Genomic DNA, 26548 nt, shown 5'->3' on the forward strand with positions numbered 1-26548 from the left:
TTTTGCGCCTGCGCTGTAGGCCTCTTCGCCGACGGGGAGTGGTGGTTGTAGGAGGGGGGGGGTAAAACGGAAGAGAAGAAGTACTGGCAGAAGCCGCCTTGTTGAGTCAGGGAAAAAAAAAAAGGGAGAGGAAGCGAGGCGAAAAGGGCGGCGCCGCGCGTGCGCGCCGAGGAGACCCGCTCGAGCCACTGGCGGTTTTTTTTTTTCCCCCCCTCAGCCGCCCGGGCGGAGGAGAGTGCGCATGCGCCTGGGAGGGGAAGCGACGAGCGGCGGGGCGGGGGCTGTCGCCGTCGCTGCCGCCGCCGCTGTCAGTTCCGGCTGCAGGTCGAGGAGCCGATCCGGCCTCGGCGCCGCCTGAGGAGACTCGGCCTTCGCGCCCAAGACGGGAGCGGCCGCTCCCCCGGAGCCCCGCCCCCACCCCCGCAAGCGGCCATGGCCCGGGACTACGACCACCTCTTCAAACTCCTCATCATCGGCGACAGCGGTGAGGGCGGAGGGCCGCCGGGGAGGCCTCTCCCGGCCGGGGTGGCCAGCTCGGACCGAGCCTGGGCTTTCTGAGGGCGGGGAAGGCGGATGGGCGGCGTGGGGGGAGGGGGAGAATGGGGGAGGAGGACCCTGAGGAGGAGGGAGGGGGGAGGGGCTGAGGCGTTTTTTGAGGGGGGGGCGAGACCCCGAGGAGGGGGGTTGGGAAGCAGGGGGAGACCCTCCCCCAAGAAGGTAAGGGAGGGGCTTTTGAATAGGAGAAGGGATTTGGGGGGGGTTTCCTGATAGGAAAGGGGGAGGAGGACCCCCTTAGGAGGGGGGAGGGAAGCAGGGGGAGACCCTCCCCCAAGAAGGTAAGGGTGGGGCCTCTGAATAGGAGAAGGGATTGGGGGGGGGGGGGTTCCTGATAGGAAAGGGGGAGGAGGACCCCCTTAGGAGGGGCGAGGGAAGCAGGGGGAGACCCTCTCCCAAGAAGGTAAGGGTGGGGCCTCTGAATAGGAGAAGGGATTTGGGGGGGGGTTCCTGATAGGAAAGGGGGAGGAGGACCCCCTTAGGAGGGGGGAGGGAAGCACGGGGAGACCCCTCCCCAGAAGGACTTGAGGTAAGAGAAGGGCCTCTGAATAGGAGGAAGGGTTTAGTGGGGGTCCTGATAGGAAAGGGGGAGGAGGACCCCCTTAGGAGGGGGGAGGGAAGCAGAGGGAGACCCTCCCCCAAGAAGGTAAGGGTGGGGCCTCTGAATAGGAGAAGGGATTTGGGGGGGGTTCCTGATAGGAAAGGGGGAGGAGGACCCCCTTAGGAGGGGGGAGGGAAGCACGGGGAGACCCCTCCCCCAGAAGGACTTGAGGTAAGGGAGGGGCCTCAGAATAGGAGGAGGGGTTGTGGGGGGGGTCCTGATAGGAAAGGGGGGGGGAGGATCCCCCTAGGAGGGGAGAGGAAAGCAGGGGGAGACCACCCCCAAGAAGGGGTAAGGGAGGGGCCTCAGCATAGGAGTAGGGGTTTTTGGGGGTCCTGATAGGAAAGGGGGAAGGAGGACGCCTTAGGAGGGTGGAGGGAAGCAGGGGGAGACCCTCCCCCAGAAGGACTTGAGGTAAGGGAGGGGCCTCAGAATAGGAGGAGAGGTTGTGGGGGGGTCCTGATAGGAAAGGGGGGGAAGAGGATCCCCCTAGGAGGGGAGAGGAAAGGGGAAGACCACCCCCAAGAAGGGGTAAGGGAGGGGCCTCAGCATAGGAGTAGGGGTTTTGGGGGGGTCCTGATAGGAAAGGGGGGAGGAGGAGGACCCCCTTAGGAGGGGGGAGGGAAGCAGGGGGAGACCCCCCCCAAGAAGGACTTGAGGTAAGGGAGGGACCTCTGAATAGGAGGAGGGGTTGTGGGGGGGGGGGTCCTGATAGGAAAGGGGGGGAGGAGGATCCCCCTAGGAGGGGAGAGGAAAGCAGGGGGAGACCACCCCCAAGAAGGGGTAAGGGAGGGGCCTCAGAATAGGAATAGGGGTTTTGGGGGGTCCTGATAGGAAAGGGGGGGAGGGAAGCATGGGGAGACCCCTCCCCAGAAGGACTTGAGGTAAGAGAAGGGCCTCTGAATAGGAGGAAGGATTTGGGGGGGGTCCTGATAGGAAAGGGTGGAGGAGGACCCCCTAGGAGGAGGGAGGAAGGGAAGCAGGGGGACAATCCTCCCTCCAGAAGGACTTGAGGTAAGGGGGGGACCTCTGAATAGGAGGAGGGATTTGGGGGGGGATTCCTGATAGGAAAGGGGGAACAGGATCCCTTGGAGGGGGGTAGGAAGCAGAGAAGCAGGGAGAGACCCGCCCCCAAGAAGAACCAGGTAAGGGAGGGACCTCAGAATAGGAGGAGGGGGAGCGGAGGATTGTATTGGGTGGGGTCTTGATAGGAAGGAGGGAGAAGGACCCCTAGGGGGAGGAGGGAAGCAGGGGGAGACCACCCCCAAGAAGAAATTAAGGGGCAAGGCCTCAGAATAGGAGGAGGGGGGAGCTGGAGGATTGTCTTGGGGGTCCTGATAGGAAGTGGGGAGTAGGGCCCCTAGGAGGGAAGAGGGGGGCAGACAATCAGAGAGAGACCCCCCCCAAGGACAAGGTAAGGGAGTGGCCTCAGAATAGGAGGAGGGGGAGCACAAGGATTGTCTTGGGGGGTCCTGATAGGAAATGGGGGAGTAGGACCCCAAGGAAGGTGGGGGGAGGAGGGGAACAAAGGCCCCCTGAATATTTGAAGGACCCAAAAGGGAGTTAAGGGGCAAAGATCCCAGAAGGATAAGAGGTGGATGGGATGGAGAGCCTGGGGGGGGTGGGTATTTGGGGAGGGGGATCCAAGCTGGATCTGCTCCGCTCTGGGCCAGCAGGTCTCTGGCCATGGTGGGAGGGGTTTTGGCTGGAGAAGCTGATGATGGTTTTCCCCTTCAATGTGTTTTCATCTTCTATATTTATTTGCTGTGTGTGGTGGTGTTTTCTTGGGGGTTTCATGGTTTTCCTTTCCTGGAGAAATTATGGAGGTTCTCAGTCATCCAGGTGATAAAGGTGTTTTCTTTTTTTCAAAAGGCAACTGGACTTTCTTTTTTTTTCCATGAAGATGTTTCGCTTCTCATCCAAGAAGCTTCTTCAGGAGCCGACCTGCGAAAAGGAGACCTGAGGAAGCTTCTCCGATGAGAAATGAAACGCCTTCAAGCAAAAACGCAGAAAGTCCAGTTGCTTTTTGAATAAAAAAAAAAGGAAAAAAAAGCACCTTCGGAGTTTCCTCGATAAAGAATCTGGTTGGGTTGTGATGCGTCTATCAATAACAATAAGCCAGGATTGACATGGCACCTTTATGCAATTGTCATTAAGTAACATCTTTTTTTAAAAAAAATTATTTTGCAAAGCGGTCAAATGGGCAGAAGAATCCAGATTGTTGCGTCTTTAAGCAGGGATGAAATGCCTGTTGTTTGGAAGCCTGGAGAGCCCAACTGCCAGTCACTGGTTTTGAATCTGCATGATATATCCCGCTTAAGCCTGATTTTGCTCAGTTCGTGTCATTTCTGACTTCATACATGAGACGGGCTGAACCATCAACTGGCCCTGTGGCCTGGATTCGCGTAACACTCTAAGATAAACTTGGCTTGCTAGTTTTGGTTCAGTTAAGTCATGTGAATGTAGCCAGCAGTTCTAGAAAGTTTTGTGATTCGACTTGCTGGCTATTTTCTCTCTAGGTTTTTCCCCACAACAGGCACGTTTGTGACTTATCCAAGGCCACCCGGTAATCTCGATGGATGAGCAAGACTTTTATATAGCACTTCTGATCGTTGAATCACTTTACTTAGTGATTATTTATTGAATTGATCCCAGGCTTTCTCCGTAGTGAACAGTGATGTTCATGGACATCTTGTGGCCACGATTATAAAATTCTTGCAACTTCCTTCAGAGGTAGATTAGATTTATACAGCCTATTAATAAAGTTAATAGGTCATCCAGTGAAATCTATACCAGGCAGGTTGATTTGAACTATGATCTTTATGGTCTTGAGACGCTGACACATACAGGTAGTCCTCGATGTATGCCCACCACAGGGGCCATAAAATTCATTCGTAAAGTGGTGCAGTCATTAAGTGAGGCATCATGTGATTTCACCATCCTTTTTTTTTTTTTTTTGCTGTGGTTGTTAAGCGAACCACTGTCATGGTCATTAAGTGGGACAGTGATAACAACTTTGCAACTTCCCTGCTGGCTTCTGGGTGACTTTGCTTGTTGGAAGCCAGCTGGGAAGCTCACTTGACAGGTCGTAAATGTAGGACCGTTGCCAAATGCGTGAATCACGATCACATGACTGCACGGATGCTGTGGCAGTTGTAAGTGCGAGGACCGGTGATTCACTTTTTTAAAGGTGTTTTTTGAACAGTTGCTAAACAAGTCATCGTAAGTAGAGGCCTACCTGTAGATTTTAATTGCCTCATGCTCTTCTTATGCTTTAATTCTTGCTTAATTTTAAATTTTGCTTAAATGGATAAGCAGGAACCTATTGTTTATCCCGTATTTGAGACCTGGCAGGAAAAGGAGCTTGCCTAAGATTAAATTTTGAATTGAGGATTCTTTTATTCATAACTTGAACTTCTATCATATGCATAAGCCACCTTTTAGTGAATTCTACTGAACATATTGTGACTTGTTTCTGGGATCTGCTTAGCACTGGGCTGTCTGTTTTTTAAATGTCACGCTGTGTTAGATCACACACTGCTCTCCAACTTGGCGTAGATGAAATTATGGATTTTCAAGTCCATTTGGCCCAACATTGATGATGATATCTGGAAAGACATGGCATAATATAAGACACTATTTGATGTCGCTTAAATGCTGGATTATTTCTTGAACTCAATTATATCCATCATTTCTCTTCCTTATCTCTTATGGTAGGGATTTAACTTCTAGGCCCCAGGATGGGAGGGTGGCTTGGGGCTGGTAAACAGGAATAGAAGCGTTGAGTTGAGTTGAGTTGAGTTGAGTTGTTGAGTTGAATTCTTTATTGGCCAAGTGTGATTGGACACACAATGAATTTGTCTTTGGTGCATAGGCTCTCAGTGTACATAAAAGAAAAGATACATTCGTCAAGGATCATAAGGTACAACACTTAATGATAGTCATAGGGAAACAATCAATATAAATCGTAAGGATACAGCAACAAGTTACAGTCATACAGTCATAAGTGGAAGGAGATGGGTGGTGAGAACAATAAGATTAATAGTAATGCAGACTTAGTGAATAGTTCGACAGTGTTGGGGGAGTTAGTTGTTAAGCAGAGTGATGGCATTTGGGGGAGAAAAACTGTCCTTGTGTCTAGTAGTTCTGGTGTGCAGTGCTCTATAGCGTCGTTTTGAGGGTAGGAGTTGAAATAATTTATGTCCAGGATGCGAGGGGTCTGTAAATATTTTCACAGCCCTCTTTATATCGGTAGTCCTCGACATATGACCACAATTGAGCCCAACATTTCTGTTGCTAAACAAGATACTTGTTGAATGAGTTTTGTCCCATTTTACAACCTACCTTGCCATAGTTGTTAAGTGAATCCTTCCGGTTAGGTTAGTCACATGCTTTTTAAGTGATTCTGGCTTCCCCATTAACTTTGCTCGTCAGAAGGTTGCCAAAGATGCTCATTGAAAAACGGCCATAAGTTATTTTCTTCAGTGCCGTCATAACTTCAAACGGTCACTAAAAGAACGGTTGTAAGTCGAGGGCTACCTGTAGTTCACTCCCTGGTGTGATTCAGGCCCATCACTGTCTGATATGTGAAAATCCAGCCTCCAGTATATCAACACAAGGCTTGGACTGTAGGGAGAACCAAATGGAGAAAGACTTAGATTAAAATGGATTTTAAAAAATTACTTCCTTTTAAAGTGAAAGAATCTGAAACATTACAGTGAATTTTGTTAATATAAACGGTGGTAGTTTATAAAGATTATTAAGTGCAAATAGAAATGCATATTATTTTAACAGCAAAGAAGATCAAGCAGGAAAATTGATTGAGGAGAATATATAGTATTTATGTTTTTTACTTGGATTCCGGATTTTGTGCTTCTGATGTAAAAAAAATGAAACTTTTGACTTTGGTTTTGCCAATTAGACAGATTGGTTGTCATAGAAATGGCTAGTTATATACTAATGTGTAAAAGTAAATACTAATGTGTAAAAGTAAAAAAGTTGAGGTTGTAATGTTGTTATCTTGTACTATGCTACAAAAAGTCTGAAGCCAACGCCTTTTTCTTTCTTCCCTTGTACCTCATATTTCCTTTCCCCCTTTTTTCTTCCCTTCACTTCCTCTATTTCTTTTTCTTTGGATTTTATACATTGACCAAACAATAAAAGCTATAGAAAAGAGAAAAGACTAAGATGCACATTGCCTTAAAGCCTCAGGAGGGAGAGTAGGATGTGTATGTAATAAGTTACAGTGGATTAATGAAAAATTGGTGTGAAGTACTTCAGAGATAATTCTTAGAGGCTGGATAAAAGAGAAACATAAAACACCCTTAAGAAATATGTTTCCTTTAATTGTCCAGCCACCAAATACAAATCTATCCAGAGGTTAGATTTTTAGGTATACGTCATCATAACTGCAGCACAGATAGCTTGTAATTTAATTTTTGCTTAGGGGCCATAGCTTTATTTCAAGGAGTAAAGGAGAGGCAACAATAACCTGAAATGCATACAGCCTTACTTATAATTGGGGTTAATGTGAAATAATTTCTACCTTTATTCCCAGTCCTTCTGAATAGCAGCAATATCCTAGCGAAAAGGAAAACCGAATAAGGTTTGTGGGTTTTCCCCCCCTGTTTTTAATTTTTTAATTTTTTACAAACATATCAAATCAATGTGTGAACAGTGTGGCACCTGGGTTCTATTACAAATAAAACTAGTAAAATTAATCACAATTATTAGATTCAATCAACTTATATATTTCTAATAATGATACACAATTATAATAAGTTGCAAGCTGTCATCATTCAATTGTTCCATGTTTTCTCTTATTGTTACTTTTGTTTTATTATAGAAAAGTGTACACCCTAACACCCCCCCTTCTCTTCTCCCCCCTATCACTTATTCTAACTTTTAATCTTATCACCTTTTACTAAAAAGAACATTTTCTTTCTATCCTACCTAACTTCTAGTCATGTCACCTAAGAAAATAAAGAGAAAGAAAAGCAAAAGCAAATCAAAACAACAAAAAAGAAAATCATCTATCCGTTGTCTCTTGCCCGCTTCAATACTTTAATTGCTATGCTTTTTTTTTTTTTTTTTTAACTTGCCAGGGATTGAGTTTTGATCTCCCAACCAGGCAACATAATCACAGTTCATCCAAGGAGCAGTCAAGTCTTAACGCAGATTTTGGATTATCGGAGTCTAGAGATTTGGTGAAAGAGAGGTTTATAAACACCGTGCAGTCTGTAACAACTTTCAGTGCACTTTGAATTCCCGTACTCGATGGACAGCTTGAATGATGTCCTTTTGATCGAAGGACAGTTGCAGGGATATGAGGCAAAACCTTGAAATCTGGGTGTTTAGGTTTGTAGGTCACGCTACAAGAGTCTTAGACTTAATTTCATGTTAATTAAAAGCCTTTTTCCCTTCCCACATCTGACTGTTGCGAAGAATGATTCACTCTCCTCTGTCTTCTCTTTTGTCTTTAACTTAGTTATAGACCCAAGATCTCAGCCTTTTTTTTTCTTTCTTTTTTATTGTCTACGCTTCACAAAAGTTCTAGAAAGCAAAAACGAGAGTTTCATGCTTAACAGAGGTGTGAGCTAGAAACCTCAAATTCTCACCTTGCCTACAGTTTTTGTTTATTTATTATTAATATTATCATTTCCTCATTATACTGGTCTTTTCTGTAGTATGGCCTGCCTTACAAGATTATTATAAGGCCGTTGAAATATAAACCGGTTTGTTTCTTCTAATTTCTGCAATGATTGACCTGGTTTATAAGATTATCTGTAAGGCCATTGCCATATAATCTGGTCTGAACGTTTTGCGATGTAAGTAGCCCTCAATTTACAGTCGCAATTGAGCCCCAAATTTCTGTTGCTAAGTGAGACATTTGGTAAGTGAATTTTGCTCCATTTTACAACCCTTTCTTGCAACAGTTGTCGAGCAAATCTCTGGGGCTGTTCAGTTTTTTGCAAAAAATGGGGCTGTTTTTGGCCTCCCGAACCCCCACGCGTTGCGTTTTTGCCCTCCCCAGCTCCCAGGAGCACTCTGCAGGCCTCCCAAACTCTTTGCGCATTTTTTGCAAAAACAGGACACGCGGAGGGTTTGGGAGGCCTGCAGAGTGCTCCTGGGGAGGGCAAAAATCTTTTTCTTTTTTTCTTGTTTACCTCTTCAAAATCTTGGTGCGTCTTATATGCTGAAAAATACAGTAATTATCCACTGTGCAATCTAACAATGATATTTAGTTAATTAAACGTGTCATCAAGCTCAATTAAGTTACATGGTTAAACTGAATTAATGCACACAGACCCTGGCCCTGCCACATGCACTTTTCAGGATGCCTACTTTCCCGCCCCCTCCCCCCCACACACCAGGATGTCATTCCAAGATCAGGTATACCCTCTGGCTCAGGAAAAATAGGTAGCCTTGAGTTAGCAATTGATGGGAAAGTCCCGATCCATTGAAGCCGTCAGTATTGGGCTGAACAAGCTAGTGTGATCTAGTGATCTAATGCACCAGGCTAAAAACTGGGAGACAGTGAGTTCTAGTCCTACCTTAGCTATGAAAGCCAGCTGCCTGATTTTTGGCCAATCACCAGGAGACAGTGAATTCTAGTCCCGCCTTGGGCCTGAAAGCCAAGTGGGTGACTTTGGGCCAATCACCAAGAGACCCGAGTTCTAGTCCTGCTTTAGCCATGAAACCTGGCTGGATGACTTTGGGCCAATGATCAGGAGATGGAGAGTTCTAGTCCCGTCTTAAATCATGAAAACCGGCTGGGTGATTTTGAACCAGGAGACCTGAGTTCTAGTCCTGCCTTAGTCATGAAAGCTGGCTGGATGACTGGGCCAGTCACCAAGAGACCTGAGTTCTAGTCCTGCTTTAGCCACGAAAGCTGGTTGGGTGACTCTGGGCTAATGTTCAGGAGCTGGGGATTTCTAGTCCCCTCTTAAATCATGGAAGCCCACTGGGCGACTTTGAGCCAGTCATTTTCTCTCAGCCCAAGCCACTTCACAGTGGTGTTGTTGTGAGGAAAATAGGAGGAATATCTGTCGGAGATGTTCGCTACCTTGCATTATTTGTACTACTACTACTACTACTACTACTACTACTACTACTACTAATAATAATAATAATAATAATAATAATAATAATAATAATATATGTTCGGTACCTTGCATTATTTGTAATAATAATAATGGCAGTATGCAATTTTTTTTAAAAGAACCTTCAGAATTACCAAAATTTAAAGCTGGTTTCCCTGATTTCCTTAGGAGCACAGCAGCGTAATAAATATAACAACCAGTTCCGTAGCAAGGCCCCAGGCTCATTACGGATTTGTGATTAAAGCCAGGTATAAAATGCACGTTCTCCCTATATACTCATAAGCGTGCAGGCAAAAGAGCCGTCCTCTGCACTCCGAATGGAAAGTCCCCTTTTTCTCTTGCTCCCTGTCAATCTTCCGAGTGAGTCACGTTAGACGGGCAGATGGATGTCGAGCGCTTGCCAGCAGCAAGCTTGAGAATCCTGCTTTGTAGCCCAGGGAGGATGCTGGGATTGTTCCTTTTGCTCAAGATGGAGCTAGTGAGAGTGGCAGGTGGAGGTGTGCACAGGTAGCCCTCAACGACAAATTTCTGTCGTTGTGCGAGACGGTTGTCTAGCGAGTTTTGCCGCATGCATGGTGGGGGGAATTCTAGGAGTTGAAGTCCTGCCCGTCTTAAACTTGCCGACGTCGAGAAGCACCGCTCTAAGGCGTAATGTTTATTTTTTGTGTCAAACCACAGTCTATGTGGTTTGTAAGCCGTTGTGTCTGAAGGTTGTGTGTGAGTCAAGCTGAACGCAGTTGCGTTTCGTCCTTGTCGTTTGCAAGCCGTACAATGCACACTTTCCTCTCATCACACCCAGAACAGTCTCGTATCTTCTATGCCTTTTATCGCCATCCTGGGAAGGTTGAGTGCAGCTTGGCAGAAATGGAGGCCCTTGGAGGAGGAGGAGGAGGAGGAGGAGGAGGAGGAGGAGGAGGAGGAGGAGGAGGAGGAGGAAGTGGTGGACACATCCTGTTCTGTATAAGTCTTTGTCTCTAAGACACCAAGGAAAAACATCCCTCTTGGCCTTGAAATTCTCCTCCTGCGGCTTCTTCCATCACACGTAAAACACTTCGGAAATCATCAACATAAGAGTAGAGTAGAGCAGGGGTCTCCAACCTTGGCAACTTTAAACCTGGAGGACTTCAACTCCCAGAATTCCCCCGCCCGCATGCAGCTGTAAAACGGGCCATAACTCACTAAACAACCTTCTCGCGCAATGACAGATTTGTCGTTGAGGGGTACCTGTGCATATCTCCACCTGCTCCAGGACGAAAGGACGAAATGCAACTGCATTCAGCCTAGCAGCTCAACTCACACACAACCTTCATCCACAACGGCTTACAAACCACACAGACTGTGGTTTGACACAAAAAATAAACATTACGCCTTAGAGAGGTGCTTCTCGATGTCAGCAAGTTTAAGACGGGTGGGACTTCAACTCCCAGAATTCCCCCACCCGCATGCGGCCGTAAAATGTAAAATGTTCTCCTGTCTGATCAAGGGGTTGGAAGGGTCTCCAGTGGAAATTAGAAGGGGGCTGCCTTCAAAACTCAACTAAAGATGACTTTCGGGTTGTACTAAATATTGATGGCTGCTGGATTAATATTGCACCATACTGGAGATTTAGAGTCTTTTATACGTCTTAATTTTATATTGATTTTTATATTACTCACTGTGAACTGGCATGAGTCCTCTGGGATTGCAGCAGGATATCAGTGTAATAAATAAAATAAATGAATCTTTTACTTGGGGGGGTAGTGGCATCCCCAGAGAGAAGCCCACTTTCACCACGTTCAAATAGCACAAAAAATGTCTAATATTGTGTGTTTTAAAGGTGCCCAGATCCAACTTGCCATGCTATGCCTACCGTATTTCCCTGAAAATAAGTCCCAACCGGAAAATAAGCTCTAGTATGGTTTTTTTCAGGATGCTTGTAATATAAGCCCTACCCCAAAAATAAGCCCTAGTTAAGATCTTATTTAGAATAACAGAGTTGGAAGGGACCTTGGAGGTCATCTAGTCCAATTGCACCGCCCAAGCAGACCCTACACCATTTCTGACAGATGGCAATCCAGTCTCCTCTTGAAAGCCTCCAGTGATGAAGCTCCCACAACTTCCAAAGGCAACTTCTGTTCCATGGGTCGATTGTTCTCACTGTCAGAAAACTCCTCCTTATTTCTAGGTTGAATCTCTCCTTGATCATCCATTATTCCTTGTCTGGCCTTCAGGTGCTTTGGAGAATAGCTTGACCCCTTCCTCTCTGTGGCAGCCCCTCAAATATTAGAAGACGGCTATCCTGTCTCCCCTGGTCCTTCTCTTCACTAGACTAGCCAGGCCCAGTTCCTGCAACCGTTCATCATATGATGAACAATTGAGGGAGCTAGGTATGTCTAGTCTTAACGAAAAGAAGGACTAGGGGAGACATGATAGCTGTCTTCCAGTACTTGAGGGACTGTCCCAGAAAATAGACTTGACTTATTCTCCATAGCATCTGTGGGTAGGACAAGAAGTAAGGGATGGAAGCTTATCAGAGAGAGATCTAACGCAGAATTAAATAGAAATTTCCTGTCCATAAGAACAGTTAACCAATAGAGCAGCTTGCCTACCAGAATTGTGGGTGCTCCAATCACCAGAGGTTTTCAAAAATAGACCGGACAGCCAATTGACTGAGATGGTGTGGGGTCTCCTGCTAGAACAGGGGTCGGCAACCTTAAATACTCAAAGAGCCCCAAAGGTCCTAACCTTTGGGAAGCCCCCGTTCAATTCTGGAGCTGACCGGAAGTCTGGTTCCCCCAACATGGTCTCCTCCTAGCGCGGCGTCCTTTTTCGTCTGCTGACCGGAAGTCCGTTTCCCCCACCATAGAGTCTCCTAGCGCAGCATCCTTTTTCCTCTACCTACCCTAACCGAAAGCCCTCTGTGGTGCCAACCAGCGACAGGGAGCCGCAGCAGAGGGATGAAAGAGCCACATGCAGCTCCAGAGCCGCGGGTTGCTAACCCCTGGACTAGAAGACGTCCAAGGCCCCTATGATTCCATGACGCCCTTCTTTCTTGCAGAGCAGATGTGCAAACACCTGCCAGCCCCAGGCAGTATCCAGGCAAGGCACGTACCCTATAAATATTCAAACAGGAATGGCCCAGTAAACAGCATTAAAAATAAAATGCTGCTGTCTTGTTGCTCCAGCAATGACTGGCAGAACTTAAAAGTTTTTTTCTTCTTTCCTTTTCTTCGCGCAGGTGTTGGCAAGAGCAGTTTGCTCCTACGTTTTGCAGACAACACTTTCTCAGGTAAGGTAGGCGTTGGGCCCTTCCAGCATCCTGGGATCATATGATCACCGTTTGCAACCTTCCGACGAGCAAAGTCATCGGGGGTGGTGGGGGTGGGGGGAACCAGATTGACTTAACAGCCACGTTCCTCATTTAAGAGCCGCAACGATTCGCTGAATAACAGCGGTCAGAAAAAGCTCATTTTACAAATTTTCTCACTTAGCAACATACATTTTGGGCTCAGTGGCGGTCGTGCTTTGAGGGTTACCTGCAATGCATTGCAAGCCACCTGCTTTTCGAACTCCTGATTTATCTGCGTCATGTTTTCAAGCCTTTTAAAAAGAGGGGTTTTTTTTTGTTTTTTTTTTTAAAAAAAGGCTTGTATTGGAAATATATATAAATAAATAATGAATGCATGGTGTCTCCTTGCACGATATAATGATAGCTTGGTGCGGGCCCTTCACTATTTGCTTTTTAATTGTCATTTCATCTTTGCAGTTTGGGGGCTGTTTATTTTTATGATCAGGGTAAATTAAGCATCTTCCTTCCTTCTCTGTTAAAAATGTTTTTATAGTCTGACAATGGAGACATTCCCCCCCTCTTTTTTTTTTAAAGAATAATGAGAGTTTTCTGGAGGGGGGCTTAAAAAATTAGTTTCAACAGGAAACAGTGGGAGGCCAAGAATATTTTCCCTTAGATAATTTGTCAGCTGCCGAAAAAGGATTCCTAGTCAATGCTGCATCATTCAGAAGCAGCCAGCTGTGCATAATTGGCTTGTGAGTACCCTCAGAAACTCTCACAATTTCTCTGCTGTTTTTTTCTCCCCCTCCCCACGCAGGCAGTTACATTACCACAATTGGGGTCGACTTCAAAATTCGGACAGTTGAAATCAACGGGGAAAAAGTCAAGCTACAGATCTGGGACACTGCAGGACAGGAGCGCTTCCGGACAATCACATCGACGTAAGTAAACAACCCAATCTGATAACTGGATTTCATCCTGGGTTTGTTCTGATGAGATTAAAGATGACGATTTCTTCTTCCTAGCTCTTGTTTCAAACTTTTCCTCTGCCCCGTTTGCCTCATGAGCCAGATTGTAATCCGCGAAAGGTACAAAATATTAAAAGTACAGACGGAAGTGTTTGTGGGTTTTTGTCTTAATATAATACAGTGGCACCTCGGTACTCCTGGTTAATTGGTTCCGGGAGGCGCTATGAGTACCAAAAATGAGTACCAAACAATTTTTTCCCCAGAAAGAATGATGTAGTGAGTCACAAGGTGGATAAATTCAAGCAATCACCAGGAGACTGTGAGTTCTAGTCCTGCCTAAGTATGAAAGCCAATTGGGTGACTTTGGGCCAATCACCAGGAGACTGTGAGTTCTAGTCCCACCTTAGCCATGAAAGCCAACTGGATGGCCAATCACCAGGAGATTGTGAGTTCTAGTCCTGCCTAAGTATGAAAGCCAATTGGGTGATTTTGGCCCAATCACCCAGAGACTGTGAGTTCTAATCCTGCCTTAGGTGTGAGGGTCCGCTGGGTGACTTTGGATCAGTCACACTCGCTCAGCCCAGCCTACCTCACAGGGATGTTGGAAAAGAAGAGGAGAGAGATATATTCTCCCTCCCTCCCTCCCCCCCCCTCTCTCTTTGTCTAAATAATATGCCTAGCATTCATTGACTAATTGCACTTCTTTGCATGGCCCCACATTGAGGTTAGAGGCTTCCTTGAAGGGCCTTGCATAGCCTTCAACTCCCATCAAATTAAACTCCCAGTTGAATTTGCTCTTGAATTAACGCAGGAGTATGGCTAAAATTTCTGGCTTAGTCTGAGTAGGCCCTCAGTTCCGCATGAGACGGTGTTACAACTCGGGAACTGAGCTCAATGGGAGGCTTTTTCTCTGTTGCTGCCAGCTCCCTTTCACACCAACAGAAGCCTGAACAAACGCTGAGGTTTTGTTTTCTATACAGGAGGTTGTCATAGAGTCCTGGCAGAGCGAGTTCAGGGAAAGAAAGGATAGGCTAGCTGTGATTCATGGCCTGCTTGAAAACGGGGGGGGGGGGGGAACCCCACAGAAGTCATTCGGATGCTTTGACGCTTAAATCTTTTTTATCCTAGCAGGGATGATTCGTCCAGCCAGTTCTAGCCATTTCATTCTCTCTCTCTCTCTTTTCATTCAAGTGGATTGTTCGCTAGGGAAAAATGAGGAATTTTACAATATAATATTTTCACTGGCTCACTGCTCTGTTGTTGTTGGGTTTTTTTTTTTCAAAGAAACCTGAGAATTGTCTCTTGTGAGGAAGGCAAAAGGTATTTCCAGCATAGTATTTCCATTTTCCCTAAAATAGATTTTACAAGGTCGCTTTGGAAGAATTCTTGAGTGGCCTAAAATATCTCCGCTCTATACATATGCCTTCACCGCAGCCCCTGTACGTAAAAGGGCCGGACCTGATTTAGAGCAGACGATATTTAAAATGTCGAATGCAATGTTTTTTTTTAAGCTTTGCACCAGACTCAGGAAGGCAGGAACAAGAGCGAAAGCTAAGCAAAGGAACAAAAATTCCAATTGGTCATTGATCAATCAATTCTGATGGCTGCTGCTTTTCGCAGGACAGAAAGAAGGAATTCATACTTGTGATGTTTAGGTTAGCTTGCCCAATAAGATTGAAGGATGACTCAGATTCCCCAGAATCCACTGAGGTATCGTTGCACTGATGAGCCCATAATTGAAATACCAACTCCCAATTCTGATCATCACAATGCAAAAAAAATAAAAATAAAGTTGAGACTCTAGAAAGATGAAGGGTTGGAACTAGGTGTGTCTAGTCTAAGAAAGAGAAGGACTAGGGGTGATATGATAGCAGTCTTCCAATATCTGAAGGACTGTCACAGAGAGGAAGTTGGGGGGGGGTTAACCTCTTCTCCAAAGCACTTGAGGGCAGGGCAAGAAGTAATAGATGGAAGATGTTTATAAATAGATCATTAAAGAGTTATCCTGTAGTTAGATGGGCGGCCAATACGTTTTACCATAAAGGATGGATGGATGATAGATAGATAGATAGATAGATAGATAGATAGATAGATAGATAGATAGATAGATAGATAGATAGATGATAGAGATGGATGGATGGATGGATGGATGGATGGATGAAAGGAAAGAAAAACAGAAAGAAAAACAAAAAGAAAAGAAAAAAGAAAGAAAGAAAGAAAGAAAGAAAGAAAGAAAGAAAGAAAGAAAGAAAGAAAGGATATCCTGTAGTTATCCTGTAGTTAGATAGGCGGCCAATAAATTTTACAGGAAGGAAGGAAGAAGAAAGAAAGAAAGAGATAGAGAAAGAAAGAAAGAAAGAAAGAAAGAAAGAAAGAAAGAAAGAAAGAAAGAAAGATAGATAGATATGGATGGGGATTCAACCTAGAATTAAGGAGAAATTTCTTGACAGTGAGTACAATTAATCAGAAATCATAGGTACTCTGGAGGTTTTCAAGAAGACTCTGGAGAGCCATTTGTCTAGAATAGTATTGGGTCTCCTGCTGCCGGCAACGGGGTGGACTACAAGACCTCCAAAGGTCCCTTCCAGGCCTACGATTCTACATTCTATCGATAAGTCTTTGAGGATTGGACTAAAATATGTCTCCCATTTTTACAGTTTAGGGGAAGGCGATTCTGCCAAACCCCCAAATTAAAAAAAAACCTGGCACGGCGGCATACATGTATCTTAAAACTTCCCTTGTGCACTTCATAAGGCCGCAGGCAGAGCGTGTGAGTGCACGGGGCATAGCAACCCTGACTTCCTCACCAACCCAAAGCATATCCTTTGTGGTTTGTGCTGTGTGGGCCACCCTATGGCAGGAAATACAGACAGGGAGGGAGGGGGAGAGAGAGAGACAGAGACAGAGAGAGAGAGAGAGAGAGAGAGAGACATGCAACCTACATCCATCTGCAACCTACAATGGTGGCTTAGATCAGTGGGTCTCAACCTTCCTAATGCCGCGACCCTTTAATAAAGTTCCTCATGTTGTGGTGACCCCCAACCATAAAATTATTCCTAAGATCATTGAAAATATGTGTTTTCGGATGGTCTTAGGCGACCCTTGTGAAAGGGTCGTTCGATCCCCAAAGGGGTCCCGACCCACAGGTTGAGAACCACTGGCTTAGATGGTTTCTAATGCCCACTTTTCCTGTAGGAAAAACCCTGAAAGGAGATTTCTAAATGAGAACAGAAGAATCTATGCCAGGTCTGTGCCGCCACTCCAACTCTCTGTGCAGGGCGAGGCCTAAAGCTTGAGCGTGTCTTTGAAGTTCCCCAAAAGTGTGACCATGTGGTGTGTGCCGAGGATCTCGGTTTTTTTCAGAAGAGAGAGTGAAAGAGAGAGTTAGTTTTTTAAATCTCTTTCTGACTTCTGCTGGTGTGAAGATTGCTTAAGCAATCCGCACCAGGCGGAACTGTTTCAACATAAGACTTCCTTTGCTCGCGGTGCCGAACTTCAATATCCTGAGTGCTGTGGGCCAGTTGCACTATTAGCAAATCCGAAGTCAGCTTTGTCCAAGGGCAAAAATCCATTGCCAAGATCAGTTGTTCTCTGGTGCATTCAGATGTCTCCCCTGGAGAAAAGTTCCAGGTCAGAAGTAGGACTCCTATCCACAGTTCCTCTTGTTATTGGGGGTACGTTACCCTTATGTATCCCTATTGATGTTCTAAAGCAGGGGTATCTCTGCTATCCTGTCTCCCCTGCTCCTTCTCTTCACAAGACTAGCCAGGCCCAGTTCCTGCAACCGTTCATCGTATGTTTTAGCCTCCAGTCCGCTCATCATCTTTGACCTTGGAGGTCATCTAGTCCAACCCCCTACCCAAGCAGGAGATCCTATACCATGTCTGACAAGTGGCAGTTCACTTTCTTCTTAAAAGCCTCCAGTGATGAAGCTCCAACAACTTCTGAAGGCAACTTCTGTTCCATGGGTGGATAGTTCTCACTGTCAGAAAATTCCTTCTTATTTCTAGGTTGAATCTCTCCTTGTTCAGTTTCCATCCATTATTCCTTGTCTGGCCTTCAAGTGCTTTGGAAAATAGGTTGACCCCCTTCCTCCTCTCTGTGGCAGCCCCTCCAAATATTGGAAGACTGCTATCCTGTCTCCCCTGGTCCTTCTCTTCACTAGACTAGCCATGCCCAGTTCATCGTATTCTGTATTCTGTTCTTCCCCACCTGTTTCTTCTCTCCTGAATTTCTCATCCGCTTGAGGGAGGCTCCTGGGGGCAGCCGTTGTGCCCAGCTCACAAAGTCCTCTCCACAGCAACCTGATATTTCAAACCTGCCAATTCTGCTTCCCACAGATCTCTTTCGGCTTCTTTCCACATCATGCGCTTCCCCCGTAGCGTTAATACGCTGAAAGAAGAGCCAGCAACCTGACCGATCTCTTTCTCTCTCCTTTTTTATCCCCCCCACCCCCACCACCACTTTCCAAGGTCTGGATTCTTCTCTTCTGCCCAATGGTTTTATTTGATTAATCTGAGGATTTAGAGGGCTCTCCGCAGCCATCGTTTCCCCAAGGCATATCCATATTTTGGTTTTCTTACCATAAGAAAAGGGGGACGCGGTGGCTCAGTGGCTGAGACGCTGAGCTTGTCGATCGAAAGGTCGGCAGTTCAGCGGTTCGAATCCCTAGCGCCGTATAAAGGGGTGAGCTCCCGTGACTTGTCCCAGCTTCTGCCAACCTAGCAGTTCGAAAGCACATCAAAAATGCAAGTAGAAAAACAGGGACCCCCTTTGGTGGGAAGGGAACAGCGCTCCGTGCGCCTTTGGCCTTTAGTCCTGGCAACCACATGACCACGGAGACGTCTTCGGACAGCGCTGGCTCTTCGGCTTTGACACGGAGATGAGCACCGCCCCCTAGAGTCGGGAACGACTAGCACCTATGTGCAAGGGGAACCTTTACCTTTACCTTTAGAAGAAGTTTGTATGCAGAGCTGGAAAAGGAGTATAAGGGTGCAGAGAAGAGCAACTAAGACGATGAAAGGCCTGGAGACAAAAACATAAGAAGAACGGTTGCAGGAACTGGGTATGGCCAGTCTAGCGAAAAGAAGGACTGGGGAGGGGGGGGGACATGATAGCAGTCTTCCAGTATTTGAGGGGCTGCCACAAAGAGGAGGCATTATTTTCCAAAGCACCAGAAGGCAGGAGAAGAAACAATGGATGGAAACTAATCAAGGAGAGAAGCAACCTGGAATTAAGGAAAAACTTCCTAACCGTGAGGACAATTAACCAGTGGAACAGCTTGCCACCAGAAGTTGTAGGTGCTTCATCGCTGGAGATTTTTCAAGAAGAGACCGAACAGCCACTTGTCTGAAATGATATCGGGTCTCCTACTCGCGCAAGGGGTTAGACTAGAAGACCTCCAAGGTCCCTTCCAGCTCTATTCTATTCTAAAAGGGAACCGTGAACTCGGGAGTCCGTGGATTTGGGGTCATGCCTTAATAACGCTCATCTCTGTCCTCAGGTATTACCGAGGGACCCACGGGGTCATTGTGGTTTATGACGTCACCAGCGCAGAGTCTTTCGTGAACGTCAAGCGGTGGTTGCATGAAATAAACCAGAATTGCGACGATGTGTGCCGGATATTAGGTAAACTCTCTGGTTTGGAGAAGGTTTTTGATAGAAGAAGGCCCACCTTACTGGAAAGCCTTTATCCCATAATATGCTACTGCAATATGTAAGAAGTACTTAAACTGGGAACTATTTAAATTTTTCCAAGTCTCCATTTATTTTTCCATGAACTTGGTAAGTAGTTTTAGAGAAGCTTGGTCTTGGCCACTGCTTGGCCCACCATTCTCCCCTATCATACTGTAGTATTTAATACTACATGGCTTAGGACCTGGTTATCTACGGGACCGCCTGCTACCACCAATAGCCTCCCACCAGCCAGTACGCTCCCATAGAAAGGGGCTCCTCCGAGTGCCGTTGGCCAAACAATGTCGATTGGCGGCCCCCAGGGGGAGAGCCTTCTCTGTGGGGGCACCTACATCTGGAACAAGCTCCCCCCGGAGATACGGAGGATCCCGGATCTTCGCACCTTCCGTCGCGCGCTTAAGACTTTTTTATTTCATCAAACTGGCCTGGTCTAAATCATCTCCTCTTTTAAATTTAAATTTTAAACATAAATTTTTAATCTGTTTAATTATGGGGTATTTTAAAATTCAGCCTAAATTATTTAATCTGTTTTAATTTATTTTAGATTTTGTATTTCCTGTGTTTTATCTTCTGGCTGTTCACCGCCCTGAGTCCTTCGGGAGAAGGGCGGTATAGAAATTTAATAAAATAAAATAAATAAAAATAAATAAAATAAATACCATAATATTAAAATACCATAGTATTTAATACCCTAGTATTAAAATAACAATTCCAATCTAATCATGGATAGCTTGCCCTAAGAAGAGAGAGAAAGAGAAAAGGAAGGCAGCCAGAAGTGACTAAGCTTGCCCCTTCCAGAATGGCAGCCGTGAGTTTTATAGGCAGTCCTCAACTTATGACTGGTTGCCTAGCAACAGAAATCACAAAGAACCATATAGGTTATATATGCTGAAATGGACAGATTAACTTTTAAAAATGAAAGATAAAGACGACTCGAAATATTATAGGACGTGGAATAAATTTTATGAATGGATAGAGACAAGAAGTAGAAATGAGAGGGAAGTTTATGAATGTCAGTACAACAGAGATGTATAAAACGATGGATATAATATGGAAAAAATTGTAAATAAGCTAATGTAAGTAGAAACTTAGTTGAAGTTTTCTTTTATTTTCTCTCTTTTTTTTAGTTGTATTACTGTAATTACTCTTAACATAGCACAATTATAGTTATTAGCTTGTATGTTAACATTTACCATTGATTTCTCTCTAGCTCTGCCTTATTTGCATTGTTATCCTGACATGGCACTATCTTTTCAATAAAATAAATAATAATAATAATATAAAAGAAATTACAAAGAACCCCTCCCCCCAATAAAGGGGGACTTACAACCCAGATCTGAAATTCCGATGATCAGGTCCTTGCTGTAGTCACGGAACCAAACTTCAGGTGTTTGAAATAAAAGCCTTAAATTTGCAGCATCCTGCAGTCAAGTGACATTTTATGACGAATTTGCCCCCAAACCATCACTTATTTCCAGTTTCCCCGGCAAAACCGTCCCCATAGCGAACCATCGATTTCTTTAAAATCATACATTTTACAACTGACGTGTTCGCTTAATGACCACCTCCCTAAAAAGTCATAAAATCAAGCCGGTCATGTGATGACCTGTTTTACAACCGTCACAACATGCAAACCATACAGGTGGTCCTCAACAAACTTGTTGAGGACCACCTGCAGTTCCAACCCATGCAGAGGATTTGAGGAAGGAGCAGTTATGTTCCAAACAAGAGATCCTTTTTTTTTCAAAGGAAGAGATCAAGTATTCCTGTCCTGATTGTATCCTGAATTATTGATGCTTTCTTGAGGTTCCTAAAAAAAAAAAAAAAAAAAAAAAAGCAATATAGAAATCCCTGGGGCAAAAAAATAAAACTTTCATTACTGCTAGCCCAGATTTTATACCTGCCTCGAGCCTTCAGCGGCTTCTGATCCATTTTTAGAAGTTTGCAGCCGCAGCTTTGTAAGACGCAACGGATGCAAACTAATCAAGGAGAGAAGCAGCTTAGAACTAAGGAGAAATTTCCTGAATAATTAATCAGTGGAATGACAGTGCTCCAACACCGGAGGTTTTAAAAGAAGAGATTGGACAACTATTTGTCCGAAATGGTAACAGGGTCTCCTCCCTCCTGAGCAGGGGGTCGGACTAGAAGACCTCCAAAGTCCCTTCCAACTCTGTTCATCTGACTTTTGCTTTCCGTTGCTCTCCACAGTTGGCAATAAGAACGATGATCCAGAACGGAAAGTGGTAGAGACGGAAGACGCCTATAAATTTGCTGGGCAGATGGGCATCCAGCTGTTTGAGACCAGTGCCAAAGAGAACATTAATGTGGAAGAGGTAATCGGGAAAGACGGTGGGGGGTGCCAATTTTGCTTCAAGAGCCCAGCCTAATAGTCAAGGGGGGGGGCAGTTGGTCAAGACTTTTTTTCCAATCTTTTCTTCCTATTTCACTCATGAGTCCCCCTAACCGTTGGGGCTCCTTAGTCACATATCATAGTTCCTGGGCCCATGTCACAGGGGAAAGTAAGGTGGGGTTAGACCTAATCCAGCATGTCAGGACTTTAGAGACAGCATACAGCAAGGCTGACCTCTTCCTAAATTTAACAGGATGAGTCTCCTTAGGCCAGGGGTCGGCAGCCCGTGGCTCTGGAGCCGCATGTGGCTCTTTCATCTCTCTGCTGAGGTTCCCTGTCGCTCAAAATATGTGTCACAACCGCCAATGTGCGACACTCAACCGGCACGCAATTTACTGAGCTTTTCGGCCCCCGGTAGGTTTTGTGGCTCCCGGTGTTTTCTGTGGGAAACAATTCCAAATGACTCTTTGAGTGTTTAAGGTTGCCGACCTCTGCCATAGGCTAACCCTGTAAGGCAGGAGTGTCCAACACGCCAACTTTAAGAGCGGTGGACTTCAACTCTCAGAATTCCCCAGCCAGCATAGAGTGCAGAGAAGAGCAACTAAGATGATTAAAAGCCTGGAGACAAAAACACACGAAGAACAGTTGCAGGAACTGGGTGTGGCCAGTCTAGAGGAAAAAAAGGACCAGGGGGAGACACGATAGCAATATTCCAGTATCTGAGGGACTGCCACAAAGAAGAGGGAGTCAACTTATTTGCCAAAGCATTAGAACGCAGGACAAGAAATAATGGATGGAAACTAACCAAGGAGAGAATCAACCTGGAATTAAGGAGAAACTTCCTAACAGTGAGGACAATTAACTAGTGGAACAGCTGGCCTCCAGAACTCCATCCATGGAGGCTTTTAAGAAGAGACTGGACAGCCACTTGTCTGAAATGATATCGGGTCTCCTACTTGAGCAAGCAGGGGAAGCGGTGGCTCAGTGGCTAAGACGCTGAGGTTGTTGATCGAAAGATCAGCAGTACAGCGATTCGAATCCCTAGTGCTGCATAGCGGGATGAGCTCCTGTTACTTGTCCCAGCTTCTGCCAACCTAGCAGTTGAAAAGCACGTAAAAAATGCAAGTAGAAAAATAGCGACCACCTTTGGTGGGAAGGGAACAGCGTTCCGTGCGCCTTTGGCGTTGAGCCATGCCGGCCACATGACCACGGAGACATCTTCGGACAGCGCTGGCTCTTCGGCTTTGAAACGGAGATGAGCATGAGAAATTAATAGAAGAAGAGGGTGGGCATTACAGAAGAGTGACCGTTTGGTAGTCATCTGTGGCTTTGTAACTCCAGCTCAGGTGAAGCAATGACTTCCTGTCTTTCAGCATCCCTGTTGTGGCCCGCCAGCGGCCAGCAGAGCTGGCAGCAAATTCGGACAGTGAGGAGGTTGGGGAGGAACATGGGCCAGCCCTGGAGTCTGGAGAAGGCTCGGACGAGGGCTCTGAGTCGGAGGCAGAGAGGGGGCCAGGGCCATCTGGTAGTTCTTTGCTGCCTCCGGAGTCTGACATCAAGGAGGCAGAAGAACAGGAGGAGCCTGTTCCCAGTGTGCGCATGTGCAGAGCTGTCAGGAGACAGGAACAATTAAGGAAACAGGGTCGACTTGGGAGTAAGGCTTGGAGATGATTGGCTCCTCTTATAAGACATAAAAGAGGAGCGAATGGGATGTGAGCTTTTGCAGGAAGCAATTAGTTCATCTGGTCGGTAAAAGCTCTGTTTGACTCTGTGCTAAGTTTGGCCTTGCCCTGCGTGTGGCAATTAGTTCTCTGGCAGCCTTCCAAGGGAGATAAGGTGGGTGTTTGTAAACACTCTCCTGAAAGACTGTTTGAGAAGCCTTTCGGACTAGGAAGGACAATAATTCACAGCCATATGAATAAAAGAGCTTTGCCAGGACTAAGATTGTGCTGTACACTTTCTAAGGAAGCCTAAGTCAGAACAATCCCCTCCCTCTCCCTTTCACCCCAGAGGATGCTGGGAGATGTAGTTCAGCAACCACTTCCGAGCCCCTGAAATCAAGGCCTCCGTAGCCCCCCCCTTCCTAATTGCCTCCTCCCTCTCCCCCCCTTTTTTTTATTGATCTCCTTTCCTCCCCAGATGTTCAACTGCATCACGGAGTTGGTTCTTCGGGCCAAGAAAGACAACCTCGCTAAGCAGCAGCAGCAGCAACAGAACGACGTGGTGAAACTCACAAAGAACAGTAAACGGAAGAAGCGTTGCTGTTAATGGCCCTCCTCCTCCTCCTCCTCCTCCGGGGGCAGCAGAGACTGGGCGCTCGGGCAGCCCCGCCCTCGCAGCCTGGCGCAAGCGATGCCCCAGGACTCTTCCCCCCCCCCCACCACCACCTCCCTCCCCGCGTGCCGTTATTTAAAGGAGCTCCCTCCGTCTTCTCGATCAGGAGGCACCTTACCTTGACCGTGCCAAGAACAGGATGGGCTCGGACGAAGGTTCTGCCCATCCTAAAAGTTTATTTTTCTTCCCACCCACCTCCCCTCTTGAAGAGCATCTTAGTAGACAAGGAAGACTTGGCCTACCGAGGGGACTTTAACATTTGTACATAATGTATATGGGCTTTGAACCCAGCCGCACCTCCGCTTCGGGCTTCTGCCTTCTCTGACTCCGCCAATCATGAATTGTTCAGAACTCTTTTTTTTGTTCGTTTGTTTGTTTTTGTTTACGTGCTCTCTTTCCCCCACCCCCCCCCTCTCCAGAAACACAGTCCAATAATAACCTTAAAACAGGCGGCTCTCGTTGACGGCCGTCATTCTTCATTAGTCTTTAAGCGAGAAGCGGATCCTTGGTTGATCATCGTTTGAAATTCTTTTTTTTTTTTTTTTTCCCCTAAACTCTGGAGTCGTTGGACGTTCCCGGAGTTGTTTTGTGTTCTCTTGTCCTTCAAATTCCCTCCTTTCGAGAGAAGGATAAAAGATCCCGCTTTTGTCACCCCGAAGGCAATTCAAACCTCCGTGGCAGAGAAAAATTAGGATTCAAAACTTGTATTGCCCTCCTGGTAGCATTCCTGTCCTTGTAAGACTTCAAGAACGAAAATAATCTCTTTTTAAAAAAAAAAAAAAAAAATAAGCGTGTATCATTCTGTACCAGGTATGAAGGGCGAACCCAGAAATGTGCTTCTGACGGGATCAATTCTTCGTGGTTCTCTTCTTCCTTTCGCCCTCCCCCTTAATTTTGTTTTTCCTTCAGAAGCTGGGAGAATTTGGGAAGGGATGGCTGGATGGTTTTCGTCCGTTCTCGATGCGAACAAAACCTGCCTCTTGGTTCCGATGCTAGCTGCTGAAGAGCGAATAGTTCTTTTAATAATTAGGTTAAAAACAAGGTAATACGAGCTTCACCCAGCATATAATCACCAGCTTTTGATTTGATGCCCCACAGAGCATATCAAGGGGCGCAAAAAGCCACCCAATCCTCGAATCACTGGGACGTCCCACACCCTCTGTTGTCCTGGCATCCGACGATGACCAGGGTCATATTAAGAGCTGACCATTCAGTGTCGATCCTTGGACTTCGAATCTTGCCGGTAGGGCTCAATAACCCCGTATTTATTATCCAGGCTGCTCTTTAGGACAGGAAGCAGCTACAGCCACCCCGACTCAAAGCAAAAGAAGTGACGAGTTTCCCTTTAAGCCGAAGGATGTCCTCTTCCACTTCAGCAAGCCGTCTTTCACCGTGGACTTGTAAGATGCTTCCGATCTTCTCGGGAGACAGCTCGGGCCCTGAGCAATTCATGATTTAGAAGGAACACCAGCAACGATGGAAGCCCGTAAAAGAGGAACGAGAACGGGGGGGGGTTTGGACGTCGGCAGCAAGAAGCTCCGGGGAATTCTCGCCGGTGGGCATTTTCTCAAAAATGCAGTGGTCTCTAGCGAACGGGCGGGGCGCGGGAGGCTATTTGCTAAGCCTGGAACCCCAAGTTCTCCCTTGGAAGAGCGGGGGGCTTCTCAAAGCAACATCTCCAGGCCCGTCCGCCGGGTGGGTGGGCTGATACGTAACCTCCAGACGTCGTGAGTGCAGTGGACGGTGCACAGGGTTGAGGGGGTGGGGAAGGGGAAGGGGTTGCACCTTAGCAGTGCTAACGTCGAAAGTGAAATGTCTTTAACTGGTTTGCTTTAGATGATTTCTGTATATGGGAACTTTCTAATTAACGCTTTTTAAATAATTAAGTAAAAAAAAAAACCAACTAAAAATAAAAAGTGCCAAGCTGCCACAGTTTCCTTCCGGGCTCCGGTGTTTGCTTCTCCTCGCCTCCGGTGGTCAAAGCCGCTGGTAGGTGCTCCCCACCCCACCCCCAAAATCTTGGGGGCCAACACTTTCCGAAAGCGGTTGGTTTACCCACTGTGGTTTCTTGCACAAAAGGGAGCCAGGTGGCAGCGGGGGGGTTGAATTTCCAAGCTTGGTTGGCCAAATCCGTCTCTGTTCTTTTTTTTTGGGTGGACGTAAAGGGAGAGGATAGTACGTAATATGTTGCATTTGCCTGTGTGTGATTGTGGAGTTTTTTTCCCTCGTGCTAAGTTGATGTGGCCACAAGTAGCAATCGGATCCTCAGGTAGCAGGGAACACGGATTTTTTTTTTTTTCCTTTTCTTACGGTAACAATTCCAAGAGAGAGTGTTTGAACTGTTTAAATAAATAAATTTAAAAAAAAAAAAAACTTGAAACCGAAAAATACCTTTTTTGTGTGTGTGTGCGTTGTGCGTATATGTGCGTGTGCGGAATGGGACAACTCGCTACAACCAACTTCCTGCGGCCAACTCAACCCAGGAACGGTTTAACAATTCACTTTATAATTATTTAAAATAAATAAAACATGGCTTTAATTTTTGTCACTCGCATTTCATTCTGCTCTTCCTTCTGCATCCTTTCTTTAATGGTTCTGTTCCACTATTTCTTTGATACCCTGTTTCCCCCAAAATAAGACATCCCCTGATAAATAAGCCCAATCGGGCCTTTGAGT

The 26548-nt window shown here is 46.0% G+C and overlaps 1 protein-coding gene across 1 annotated transcript; it reads left to right on the plus strand.

Moving 5' to 3' along the window:
* Window positions 1-287: 287 nt before the first annotated feature.
* RAB35 (RAB35, member RAS oncogene family) lies at window positions 288-26243 on the plus strand. The gene is made up of 6 exons (XM_070950484.1): window positions 288-484; window positions 12476-12526; window positions 13344-13467; window positions 18998-19122; window positions 21397-21521; window positions 23678-26243. The coding sequence occupies exons 1-6, from the start codon at window positions 433-435 to the stop codon at window positions 23804-23806; spliced, it is 606 nt and encodes a 201-aa protein (XP_070806585.1). The 5' UTR covers window positions 288-432; the 3' UTR covers window positions 23807-26243.
* Window positions 26244-26548: the final 305 nt, after the last annotated feature.

This window comes from Pituophis catenifer, unplaced genomic scaffold (genome assembly GCF_029215685.1).
Source record: "Pituophis catenifer annectens isolate HBS135680 unplaced genomic scaffold, rPitCat1.0.hap2 SCAF_10, whole genome shotgun sequence".
NCBI lineage: Eukaryota > Metazoa > Chordata > Lepidosauria > Squamata > Colubridae > Pituophis > Pituophis catenifer.

What these genes read in the sequence shown, in the direction of transcription:
- RAB35 (XM_070950484.1), top strand. Translation starts at nt 433, where the DNA reads ATGGCCCGGGACTACGACCACCTCTTCAAACTCCTCATCATCGGCGAC. An exon ending in TGCAGACAACACTTTCTCAG is followed by an intron (nt 12,527 to 13,343) that starts GTAAGGTAGGCG and finishes CTCCCCACGCAG; the next exon opens with GCAGTTACATTACCACAATT. An exon ending in AGAACATTAATGTGGAAGAG is followed by an intron (nt 21,522 to 23,677) that starts GTAATCGGGAAA and finishes TTTCCTCCCCAG; the next exon opens with ATGTTCAACTGCATCACGGA.